Source organism: Carettochelys insculpta, chromosome 5 (assembly GCF_033958435.1).
Source record: "Carettochelys insculpta isolate YL-2023 chromosome 5, ASM3395843v1, whole genome shotgun sequence".
In the NCBI taxonomy this organism is placed as follows: domain Eukaryota; kingdom Metazoa; phylum Chordata; order Testudines; family Carettochelyidae; genus Carettochelys; species Carettochelys insculpta.
This window is the reverse complement of record NC_134141.1, coordinates 85,570,476-85,583,543: the sequence shown is the minus strand read 5'-3', so window position 1 is coordinate 85,583,543 and position 13,068 is coordinate 85,570,476. Positions and strand designations below refer to the sequence as shown.

Genomic DNA, 13,068 nt, shown 5'->3' with positions numbered 1-13,068 from the left:
TCCTGGAAGGACAATTCAGAGGAAAAGCTGTGAAGTAAATCTTGGAACTTCTGTGGGTTTGGTTTTTTTTTTTTCATTTTTTCCATAGTTTTTTTTCCATAGAAGGGGATTGGGTCTAGCTAGGGTGGGCAATATTTTTGATGGCAGGGGTCACTCCAAGATTTTGATAAGTGGTTAAGGGCTGCACTTTTCTATGAAGGAGGTGCAGAGTCTGGAATGTAGTTTGGATGCAGAAGGGAGCTCGGGGTAGGGGATTGGGTGCAGGAAATGGTGTTGGGTCTGAGTAAGAGTTTGACTGCAAGATGGGGTTGTGATCGGGGGTGGGATGTTAGGGTGCAGGCAAGGATTCTGGCCTGGGTGAGGAGTGTGGTGAAGGATATGTGAGGGATTTGGAGTGTGGTGACAGAATCAGACTCTGGCCAGGAGTTGCTTACTTCAGCTGTCCACCACTGCCCAGCTGTAAGACTGGCTGCAGGCCCGATGAAAAGACTTGGTGGGCCAGGTCCAGCCTCCGGGCCATATCTTGCCTGCCGCTGATCTAGCTCATGGTCTCTTAAAACAAAGTAATCAAAACCTCATCTTGTGTAAACTGGTACAGCTCCCCTGAAATCAATGTTGTTATCTTCTCCCTGCTGAAACCATCCCCTGCTATGTAATTTTAAAAAGGGAACAACTACAAGCATCTCACAAAACCAGCATGGCATTGGCACCAGTCACTCTGCTTGCATGTTACATACTGCCTTCTCCTCCTCCTCCACCACTGGTGTCTTTTCTGTTCAGAATGGAAGCTAATGGACACTTATCTATCCCAAGTACTCACACTGCCCCCATTTCCACTTCACAAGCTTTAAAAGCGACCCTTTACGCAAGTGCTGTTACCCTATTTTGCAGATGGGCAACTGAGGCATAAAGAGACTAAGTGATGGATTTTTAGATTTATTTGGGCACCTACGAAAAGCAGACAGGCACCAAGTCAGGTTTCCAAAAATTAAAATCAATGGGAGGTTAATGTTTCTAAGGCCACTCTGCATCATAACATACTTAAGTGTCTCCAAAATCTAGCCCTATACAACCTGCCCATGGTCACACAGAAAGTCTGCAGCAAAGCACAGAACTGAACCAAGATTTCTCAAGTCCTAGCCTATGCATTAGACCATCCTTCCACACCAACCATGAGAAAGCTTCACTTACAAATGTATCATGTGTCCAATTAATACGCGTATAAAAACCTACCAACAATAATATCTAACAACTCCGCAGGGGGGCAGGGATAGCTCAGTGGTTAGAGCAGTGGCGTCATAAACCCACTATTGTGAATCCAGTCCCTGAGGGGGCCTTTCACAGTGCTTGTGCAGGTTTAAAAAAAAAATCTCTCAGGGATGGTGATAGGTCCTGCTTTGAGTGCAGGGGACTGGACTTGATGACCTCTTGGGGTCCCTTCCAGCTCAATGAGATATGACACTATTCTCTCTGGGTCACTGAAAATTGCTGTCTTCCTTTATCCACACTTTGTTTACCACATCCAGCCACCATGCATGGGTGTCTGACCTTCAGTTATACAAGTAACTTCATTGGGCTCAGTTATGACTCTTAAGCACCTTTATCTGGATTTCTATGGAAAGGGGAGGCTTACCTTGTCTTTTTCAGAGGTGAACAGCTCAAGAGAATTCAGACTGTTTATCATTTCAACATGGCCTTTTTCAGCTGCCAGAAGAAATGGCCTTTTGCCTGTCTAATAGAAAACAATCAGTATGGTTTTGTTATTAAAAATAAAAAGTGATTCAATGCCAGAAATGTCACCATTTATTAAAAGAGCCATGGTGCTTATTTATTCACCGCCCCCCCCCCCCACACACAAAAGCTGTGTCTACACATACCCACTTCTTTTGGAGGGAGCATATTAATGAGGCCATTTGGAAGATGCTAATGAGACACTAACATGAATATGCAGCACCTTATTAGCATACTGGCAGCCGCATGAGATTTGAAAGTGCTGCTTTCAGATTGCCCCAATCTGTGTAAACAGGTGCCTTTCGAAAGGACCCCCATGACTTCATAAGTCCCTTCTTCCTAAAAACCAAATGGGAAGAAGGAGCTTTCGAAGTCAGGTGGGTCCTTTCAAAAGGCCCCTGTTTACATGGGCAGCGTGCATTCCAAAAGAGGCATTTTGGAATTGTGCATGGCTGCCGTTATGCTAATGAGGTACTGCACATTCATGTCAGCTCCTCATCAGCATCTTCCTAAGTGCTTCATTAACATGCCCCTTCCGAAAGGGGGGCATGTGTAGACACGGCCACAGAGGTAAATAAAACTCAGAGTCTAGCTCCCCACTTGAAAGGTGAAAAAGTATAAAATATCTTCAGTGTAAAATCTGGATTAAACAATTTAAACAAAACATATGTAAACTGACCTGAAATCCTGCAATAGTAACACTAAAAACTGAAGCTGTTCTTCATATATTTAATATCTAATCATTATGTTTTCCTGAGGTACAAATATTGGTTAGAAGGATTATTTCACTAATGTCTTAAAGCATTTTGAGCTCCTCAGAAAGGGGCAGTCTAAAGACCCCAAAATCATTTTTATTATATGTTTTATTTGACCAGAATTTTTAAAACAGAGCCGGTTCAAAATCAAGAGGGGTGAGGGACATGGAGAGGGAATTAGATACGCTAAGTTTTTATTCATCTTCACCCACGGTAGTATTTACAATTGAGTCCAAGCAAACTCTCCTGAAACAATACTGTGGGAATCACCTGACCAAAGATAACTCAGTGCAAACTGAGTTACTTAGAAGCTTGCATTATCAGATCAGTATGGCCCATTGACTTCCAAGGGAGATGTGGGAGCTCAGTACCTTACATGACCAGATCCTAGATGACAACATTTCTGTGTGCAAAGATAAGAATACATCACTTGCCTAGGTACACCCTCAGTGTGGGATTCTGGAACAGCCTACAAAAAGCTAACTGGAGAAAACTCAGGTAAGTCCCTTATGCGCCAGAAAATCCAAGGAGTCTTCATGTATTTCATCTCACAATGTGAAGAAACAAAGCCCCTATATTTTGAAGGTAAACAAACACATCCTGTACCTCATCCGGCTTGTTTAGGTCCTTCAGCTGAAGTTCCCGGAGAAGATAATCCACTATGTCAACATTATTGTTCAGAGCTGCAAAGTGCAGGACATTCATTCCCTTCTAAGGAAGAAAAAGCTAGTTCTATAAGATTACATTACACTTCTTCACAAGATGAATATGTTTAGCATTGGTTAAAATTTATCTTCAACAAACCTGGTCCACAGCCTTTTGGTCAGCACCTGCTTTAACTAACAGTCGCATTATGTCTTGATTTCCTGACCAAGCTGCAAGATGAATTGCCATCAAACCGTGCTTCAAATACAATTAAAAAGAGAAAAATTACCATTGAATTACAGCAGACTACCATTCAAATCCCACTATCTGATCTGAGATGATTAATGTGATAAACTGATTTGATGACACAGGCTCTCAGGCATCCCTTTTAAACACTATCCCCAGATGCTGAGGGACTAATCACAGATAATACAGCCATAATTTTTCCAGGTGAATAAAACAGTTACCTCATTTTATTTTCATTCCTTTGTCCTGTATTTTTTCCATCTCTGACAAACCTCTTCAGGCTATTTCTTTCTTTTGTGCCTCCTCCTGCCCCACTCTCACCAAGGGAATATGCATTAGGAGCTCCTAATCTCTTTCCCTGCACCATTCTCACAGGTATTCTGTCTCTTGTTCTCCTTGGGTTCCCCATCTTTCTTCCTTCATCATCCATATTATTTATACAGGAACCTCAGTCACAGACAGTGGCCTCACTGTTCTAGATGCTAGACAAACATAAACAAGAAGACAGCCTCTGCCATAAAGAGTTTATAATCTAAGTATAAGACAAGACACAACCCCAATGGACAGAAACAGATATGGGCGTATGAAGAAACAATAATTCATTTGCTTACTGGCTACATCTATTCTGCCACCAACATTCCTCTGTTTAGTCCTATCCCTTGTTGTCTGTCACAATCCCACTCCATCTCCTCTCTGCAAAGAAAGCCTGGCTACTCCTTTCTCAGCTTTGGTCCTAGTTTTCTGAAAGCAATGAGATGAGAGACAGGCAGGCTACGCCACGATTATTTCTCTTTAGCGGGGGAAGCATAAGCATAATAGCAAATCACTACACGTCTGTTCAAAGTTTTGAGTCTAGAGGTTTCCAGCCTATATTCTGATGGGTTTTTCCTATAAAGTCCTGGAGATATGCCCCTGTGTCATATTTACCTATACTGCTGAAATAGGCTTGCTTAATCTGTTAGTTCCTTGACTAACATTATGTTTAAAGTTCCCACCCTTGCAATTTATGTGTACATGCTTGACTTCAGCAAGATTACACATGCACTAAGAGTTAAACACATGATTAAACGTTTGCAAGCTGGGGTCCTTAAAGTGTGTCTTTCTGGAACTTGTCTCCCTGAACACATCAGTACTTTAGAGGTGGCTGCCATAATTTCAGAAATGTTAAACTGACAGTGACTTTATTCCCCACATCTGCAATAATACTTTTCCAGATTTGTAATTCCAGGAATAAAGCCAGAACACTTTGTGTCATCTCCACAGACTCAGCATTAGACATTATTTCCCTTAGTGGATGGGGAAGTGGAATAAAAAAAAGAAAAAAAATGCTTTTACATATATCTTAAGTTATATTGAAAATTAAGAACAATATTTTGTTTATGTTCAACATTTTAATTTTTTATCAACTTAAATTTTACAGAATCTTTCTGAAGAACACCTTAGACCTGCTGTTATTTATTTGGAATGTTATTTACTTGGAAAAGAATTAAGATGAAATTCATACCAAATTCATAAAAAGTCTGAACATTTGCTATACCCTAGCATTCCTTATTAATTGCAAGCTACAACTGACTGCCAAAGAGTGTATAAATTATCTTCATGTGCATTATAAGCATTTTAAATCTCTATCTTTAAAGTTCATTTAATAATGATGGGGAAAATATTTCCATGGGGATTAGGGTGGAGGGAGAACTAGGGGATTACTAATATTTACTAATTACATTAATTTAAAGATAATCCTTCCAAGCCTACCTATAATCAGAACACGATGCTGAGGAGTATGTCTAAGGAGACCACTAGCATACACCTTTGTAACTCAGCAACCTTACGATACAACCAAAAATATCAATGATCCCAATGACATACCTATCTTTACAAAGGGGAGCAGAGAGAACCTGGGAAACTACAGGCCACTCACCCTAACTCCTCCACCTGGAAAGGTAGTAGAATTAATTATTAAACTATCAGTTGTGAACACCTAAAAGGTAGTAAGGACAAACAAAGGGCAAATCATGCCAAACCCACCTAATTTACTTCTTTGCCACGTTTTGCCTACTGAGTAATAGTGTTATATCTATAGTGTGTTTGATATTGGTAAGGCTTTTCACACAGTCCCCCAGGCATTCTCATAAACAAACCAGGGAAGTCTGGTTTGGGAGAAATTACTGTAAGGTAGCTGGCTCAACTGGTTGAAAGACTGTAAGTACCCTGGCTCTGGTGCAATCCCTATCACCGTATTATCCAAGATCATAGCTAGCTCAACTACAGCAGCAGCGCAGCTGCAGCAGCAGGACAGTGGCTTGGGCAAGCCTACTGACCACAGCTCTGCCCAGGACCCAGGGTATACATTTAAGCAGTTAGTCTGTGCTCGCGCAGCTAACCTGTTACTATTACTCAAGGTAGCTGTGATTTAGCTAGTTCAAAGCTGAATCGGGCATGTTTACCTGTGCTGCAATCACACTACATGACTGCAGCGTAGGTAGACATTTAGTCACTGGTATGGAGGACTATTGTCCAAAGCCAGCTGTCCATCATTTACAGAACTGATCTGTTATGGTTATGTATTGTAGCTGCATTCATTTTGGAACACTTCATATTAATCATACACGAGGATTTCAGCTTGTCAGGCAAAAAAAAGTACAATCACGTGGCAAATCTGCTGTGAACAATTTGAGTTCACAATTACAAGACTTGCTTGTCTTTCTTGATGGTATAAATCAGTGTTTCTCAACCTTTTATATAAAGTACCCCTTTTAAATATATATATATGTACCCTCAGACTTCTCTTGTGAACCCCTAAGGGTATGCATACCACCAGTGGAGAAACATGGTCTTAATTGTAATCTGAAGTCTTGAAACAGATGCCATTCAACTTTTCCACATTACTGTACCCCTTTCAGGAATCAGATTTGTTTTGCATTCCACCAAGTTATACCTCACTTAAAAACTACTTATAAAAAACACGCAAAAATATCACAGAAGACTACTACTGAAAACTTACTGACTTTCTACCATCTTAATAAATGAATTGGAATAGAAATACTGAACTTAAATTTCAGCGTAAGGCATATGAAGCAGTAAAAACAAGTCATTGTCTGAATGAACTTTTAGACTGTACTGACTTTATTAGCATTTTTATGTAGCCTGTTGTAAACGTAGGCAAATATCTAGATGAGTTGATGTAGCCCCTGCATGGTGTACCCCAAAGGGTACATGTATCCCTCGCTGAGAAACACTGGTACAGTAGGGTTGCAACATTTGTGAAGGTTCGGTGTTCAGAACCCTCGCGAATGTTGATTTTTGAGGATTTGGGGAGGTGGAGGGGGTGCCTAAGAGCCCCATGGAAGTGGCAGCTCCACCCAGAGCCCCAGGGAACTGGTAGCGGCCAGCACCCCGCCCTCCTGCCCCCGGAGCCAGCAAAGCAGCCGCTTGTGAATAACTGAATCTGTGAATGTTAAGTTTGCAAATGTGGGGACCTTGCTGTATAAATATTTAACTTTCTAAAAGGCAATTCTGTTCAGTTTCTCAGTCCTGTTTGCAAGTGATTCACAATAAGGAAATCTCTGAACTGTTACAGAAGTCAAAATGTATGGGATGTACAAAGATTGGTTCAGTTGTAGACCCTGGCAATGGTGGTAAATACTGTTCAGGTGATTTCATTTCTACCTTTCCAAAAGGCCCCCAAAGATGGTCTAGGCTGATTGCTTTATTATTCGAAGGTCTCTTTCAAATGGCACTATGCAGTATTTTATTCTGTTTCATCTCTCCTGTAGCGTACACATGAAGACCACGGAGAGCAGCAGAGAGTATGGAATGTGCAGACATCAATACGCAGATGACATCGAACACCAGGTCTCTCTCTCCCTCTCTCTCTCACTGAACCCAACGAGTATGTTCCAGATGATCTCGGTGGCCCAAGTGCCTTGTTCCATTTACATTTCACACAAACTGTTTCTCTTGAATATGGACCTTGTATCAATTACTCAAGCTTTTTTGACATGTACTGAACTATTGTATAACATTGCACATGGGGCTACTCTGTAAAGACCGCTCAGAAGCCACACCTAAAGCGCACTGAGATATTAGCAAGGGAAAGCACCAAAGACTGTGCTGGCTCTTTGTCCACTTCCAAGTGTTGCTATTGTTCTATAATTGTAGTTCTAATTAAATATAGCTGTTTTCAAATGTCCCCAGTGACTATAGCTACAAGGATAGTTTTGATAAAGGCACTTTGTAGGCCACACACATTTTTAACCTAGGACTCTATGAGCACAATTCTGCCTGAGATGAAGTCAATGGCAAACTCTCATAGACTTCAATAGAGCAGAACGACCTGCAGAACAAAAAGCATTTTATTGCCTATGCTTGCAACAGTAATAAGAAGTCCAGGTGAATGGGGCTACACAAGTTAAGAGAGATGTCTTGGCACTAACTAATCACCCCATTCTTCCCTTTACTGCCTCAGCCTGAATTCCCACTGGCAACACAAACGTGACATAACACAGTAGGCCATATGCCAGGCAACCACATTCTCCCTTTCAGACACCTCCTTGCCTTCAAACTGAAATGTTCTAAACCACCTAACATTTGGAACATACCCTGCCAGTGCACTTCTTAACCCTATGAACATCACATACTGTGGAAGAGATGGGTCATGCGATGAAGCATTCATTTATTTTACAGATCATTATTTTTACCGTGTGCTACAATCAGCTGTAATAAGTAGTCTCCTCCAAGGCACCCCACTGTGACGTTACAAGAGCCTTGCCTAATTTTCCCTTTTATGTTCTCAGTAATTCCACAGACTCATACACTCAAGTCTATCAAAATAATTTATTAACCAAACAATGCAAGTCTCCAAGAAAAGTCCATAAATCACCTGTACACATACGCAGATACCCATCTTGCACTGTACTATTGCAAATGTAGCAATGAGGGGCTTGGAACATTTTTATTTACTTATTTATTTTTTGGCTTTATAGGAATGGTAGGCTTACCTTATCTGCCACATCCACTCTAGCTTTGTGATGGAGCAGAAAGTCCACAGAAGATACGTGATTCCCTGCTACTGCAAAATGGAGAGCTGTGCGCCGCAGCTGCAATAAAACAAGCCTGGGTTGGCAGCAATGTAATACACCTCTTCTCATTACACCAATGATCAGGATTTCTGAATCCTCTGATCCAAACTCACCAACACACATTCACTTGCAGGCTCTCCTCACAAGAGCCAAAAACTGCCATTATTTGTATTTTTGTTCCATTTTTTTGGAAATAGATATCATCTTTAATGAAATTTAGTAGAAACCAGCGCATATCAGGTATTTACATGCAGTTCTTATCCCTTCATTGCAACTCATTAACGTGTGATAAATAGGGGTAAAGTAATCATACATATTTAGAGAAAAAGAGATAACACTATGCAGCAAACATTCATTTTCACAATTTCCATTTTATTGTTTGATTCTAAAAGCAAAGCTTTAGTCCAGGGGTCGGCAACTTGCAGCTCTTTAAGGAGCCACTTGTGGCTCTGAATGCTGCCGCCACTGGCTCCTGTTGCGGCTCCGGAGGCTGCCATTGCTTAAACAAACAAAACTAAATTCAGTTGGCTTAATAGCCAGATCAGTCCCACTATTAAATGGAATTTAGTTTTTTTGTTTAAGTGGTGGCAGCCTCCGGAGTCTCTGAGCAGTCAGCTGCAGTAGGGAGCCCTGCAGAAGTCAGCCAGCAGGACAGAAGGCCCAGAAGGAGAAAGCCAGCAGAGCAGGGAGCTGCCTACAGTGCACAGAGGGGAAGTCAGCCTGCAGAAGAGCTGGGAGAGGGGCAGCTGAGCCTGCCAGAGCCACCCACACAGAGAAGGTGGCGGGAAAGCAGTAAGAGCATGGAAGAGGCGGCAGCCATGAAAGAGCAGCAGCAGTGTGCAGAGCTTTGCTCTGAGGCAGGTAAATCCCTGGGGTTGCGGGTGCAATTTGGGGCTGAGAGGGGTTAAATCTGGAGATGAGGGTTGGGTTTGCGGAATGCAGGGGTAAAGCTTGGGGATGGGGGTACAAATCACTGTGTGCGTGCTGTTCTTAAAACAGGGATTACAAAAAGTATGGTTTGACTTTATTTATTATTTTTTATTTATTTATTAAGGACCACCTTGTATTCACAGGCATTGAGACTCTTGAAGTATTGATTTTGTAACTGAATTTGAAAAAATGGCTCTTCTCACTATTTCGGTTGCAGACCCCTGGTTTAGGCTGTATCTATACTATGACTGGCTAAGCCATAGCTGTTGACCAGGCCTATGGCTTATGTAATTAGACTTGTTTCTTGGTGATATCCTGGTCACTGAATATTTGTTTTTGATTTTCTCTCTGTAATGCATGACTCAAATTCTCCTCTTACCAGGTGTTAGTCACCATTGTAGTTCAGTTCAGTTTCATGCAAGTGAAAGTTTCCATCCTCCAACCTTAAATGAGTAACTTTACACATGTGAATAATCTAAATGAGTTCAATAGGTCTGCCCATATGAAACAGGTGTGGTCCACACTTAAATATGAGATTAGCCTAGATACACTGCTCAGGGCTGTGAAAAATGTCATGCTCTGAGTACCATTAACAGCAGTATGTATTTCAGAAACACACAACATTCTTACTCAAAATAATTTTAAAAGGATCCTTTTTTTCATTCTTTTCTGAAGGAAGACTCAGGAATGCATCTGCAGGCTACTGGTATTTCTGCTGTTCAAAACTGAGCATGTGAAAAAGGAGACTTTTTTTTTTATAAGAACTTGTGATTAAGTATTAGGACACGCTAAATCAGACACCTTACACCTAAAAGTCTGATGCAGACTGGCATCATCTGTAACAATCCCATGGATGGGTTTTCCAAGAGGACTCAACCGCTGTGGACTGGGCACTATAGGAGACAAAGGTTCACTCTGTTACTGGGAGATCACCAAGCTAACATTCTTCTTCATGAAATGCTGAATACCTTGGGTAGAACCAGGGTTCTCACAACAAAATTTTTGATGGCCGCAGAGCCTGACTACCAACTCCTGCTGGCAGCCACTCTGACAATTTTTCCTAAAATATGTAATTAACTTTAGGGGGAAAAATAAATAGCTGCATATATACATCCAAATCACTGTCATATATACTGTAGGGTTTGGCTTGCAGATGCAAGAGTAAAAATGATAAAGTTATCTCTGTTCTTCACTGGACCTACACAGAATAGAAATACAAGCTGCTTTGCATGTTCTTGTCTTCTTTGGTTGTTTTCTCTTCTTTCCCCCTTTTTTTTTTTTAATTCCCCCCCCCACCAACATGTTCTCTGGAAAGTGATATTAACAAACATACTAATATCACTTTTCACAGGGGACTCACTCAGCAGTGGCAATCTGGTTGGACAAGTTAAATTATGGATGGCAATGTGAGTAGGAAGGCACCAGAGACAAGGGATAGGGGTCTCAGGTAGGCAGCATGGGCTATGGAGGGAAGATGAGCATGGGTACAGTATCAGAAGCATAGACCACATTGCCCTAGGAAGGTGGGGAACACACACTAGCTGCCTGCTCCTCCAACTTTTGTGAATACAGAGGGAGTAGGGCACAACCCCCACTGGAGAACCCAGAAGAGGATTTGCTGCTTTGCAACCATCCTCTCCCCCGAATCCTCCCGTCATTGCCCAGGAGCCTGCAGCCACAAGAAAAGCATCTGGTGGCTGCATTTGAGAAATGCTAGCGTAGAATATTCTAGTTCAAATTGAGACCTACAGCAAATGGGCACAATGTGGTTGATGTCAGTGGACTTCCATCTGCTTTCTTCAGGTCTGAATACCTTGCAGCCACAGAATAAGTGCAGTCATATTTCAACGTACATTGAACAACAGCAAGGCTTTATGTGCATTTTAATCTTCATTTTAACATCGCCAAATGTGTGGGAGCACAAGTGTGCTGCATGCCTCTCTGTGTGCCCAATGGTGCTAGCCATGTGCCTGGGACTTTGCTCCCAGCCTCGGCTTGGGAGTGGGGGGAGTGTCACAGAAAGTAAAGGGGCTGGATTTCAGCACCTCCACTCTTAAAAATGTTCCAGTGCCACCAAATATTCCCATTTTACAGGTGGAGAAATTGAGGCAGAGGTTAAACTAATTGCCCAAAATTATAGAGCATCAAGATTATAACTCAGATGTTTCTGGTCCCGCTCTTATATGCTGATCTCTAGACCTGTGAACTACTGAGCATCTTACATTTTCGTTAAGCACAAGTGGAGGGCAAGATTTGGGTACTCAACTGGACATGTGAAATACTACTTTTTTTCAGAGAAATTTCTACAAGGAGATCTTTATTCTCTTCCTCTTGCAGACAAATACCTAGTATTTTTGAAATTTCACCTGTCGGCCATGCACAAACCATATTTCTAGTAAATAAACTGTCATAAATTATTTTATACTCACATTATTTACAGCATTAATGTTCACATTCTTTTTAAGTAAATTCTCCATAGTTTCCAAATTATTCATTTTAGCGGCATGATGAAATTCTCTCTCATCTGGCAACACTGTAGAAAATGTGGAAAGGTAATTTATGGCATTTAAGAAAGAGCCACAAAAACTTAAATGACAACTCTACTCCCCTTATCATTGGTTGCTTGGGATATGCACATCTCATTTCAATATTTTAAGAGAATTATTTGCTCTTTATCACAGCATAGATGTTGCAAAAGCATATATTTTTCCCTAAGCATCTGCTTGACCTTTCTAGTTCTAATACTTTAAGGACAAAAAAAAAAAATTAAACTTTCATAGTATCATTAACAGCACTACCCAAAATAACAATAATGCATTTATAAAACCTTGGTTTAATGCCTCACACAAAAAGAAAGCATTTCTAGCAACAAAGCAACCTGGGGAAAATGGGTTTTGTTGAATATTAACAACATCAAAAGGCATCCACTTGGACAGCTGGAACAACACTGTTAGGCTGCATCTACACTACAGTGTGCTTTTGAGAGGTGATCTTTTGAAAGCCACCCTTTGAAAGACCACCTTTTGAAAGTGCACGTTTACACACAAAAAGTGGATTGAGATTGTGATCCACTCTTGCGAAAGAGAGTACGCACAGCTACAGGTGCCCTTTTGAAAGAATGGGCCAGGAAACACTGCGGATGGGGTCACATGGCGGACAATCCCTTCCAGGCCCCGCAGCCAACCACTCCCTTAAAGGGACCTTCCCAAGCACCCTTGCCCTGCACATGCTGAGGTCCGCAAAGCTGTCACAAGTCCCACAGAGCCCAAAGGTGTCTAGCTAGCAGCAGCTCCTCCTCGTTGAGCTGGCCATCCTTGACACCATGCTTGTCCACCTCACCATGGTGCTCACGGCTGCCCTCTACCTCCTCCTGGGAGCGATCACTCCCCTGGGGCTCTTCAAGAGGGGATACTGCCAGCGCCACCCCTCCAAGTGCCCTGCCGCGTCAGGAGCCACCCCAGCGGCACAGGCTGGTGGGAGTGGCTGATGCTGGGGAACTGGCATGATGCCAGGTGGGTGTGGAATTTCCGCATGAGCAGGTGACCCTTCAAAGAGCTCTGCCACTGGCTCGTCCCCAACCTGAGACACTGGGACACTTGCATGCAGCCCGCCCTCACCCGCGAAAAATGTGTGGCCATTGCCATCTGAAAGCTGGCCACCCTGGATAGTTACTGGTCAGCAGG

General features: G+C 42.1%; 1 protein-coding gene across 1 annotated transcript in view; it reads right to left on the bottom strand.

Moving 5' to 3' along the window:
* The window catches only part of POLK (DNA polymerase kappa), a 95,678-nt gene that overhangs the window by 20,523 nt on the left and 62,087 nt on the right, over positions 1–13,068 (bottom strand). The window contains exons 14-18 of the mRNA XM_074995438.1: positions 11,815–11,918; positions 8,375–8,473; positions 3,291–3,389; positions 3,093–3,197; positions 1,634–1,732 (exon numbers count right to left, since the gene is read on the bottom strand). Coding sequence (XP_074851539.1) covers positions 1,634–1,732; positions 3,093–3,197; positions 3,291–3,389; positions 8,375–8,473; positions 11,815–11,918 — 506 coding nt within the window. The remainder of the gene's footprint in view (positions 1–1,633; positions 1,733–3,092; positions 3,198–3,290; positions 3,390–8,374; positions 8,474–11,814; positions 11,919–13,068) is intronic.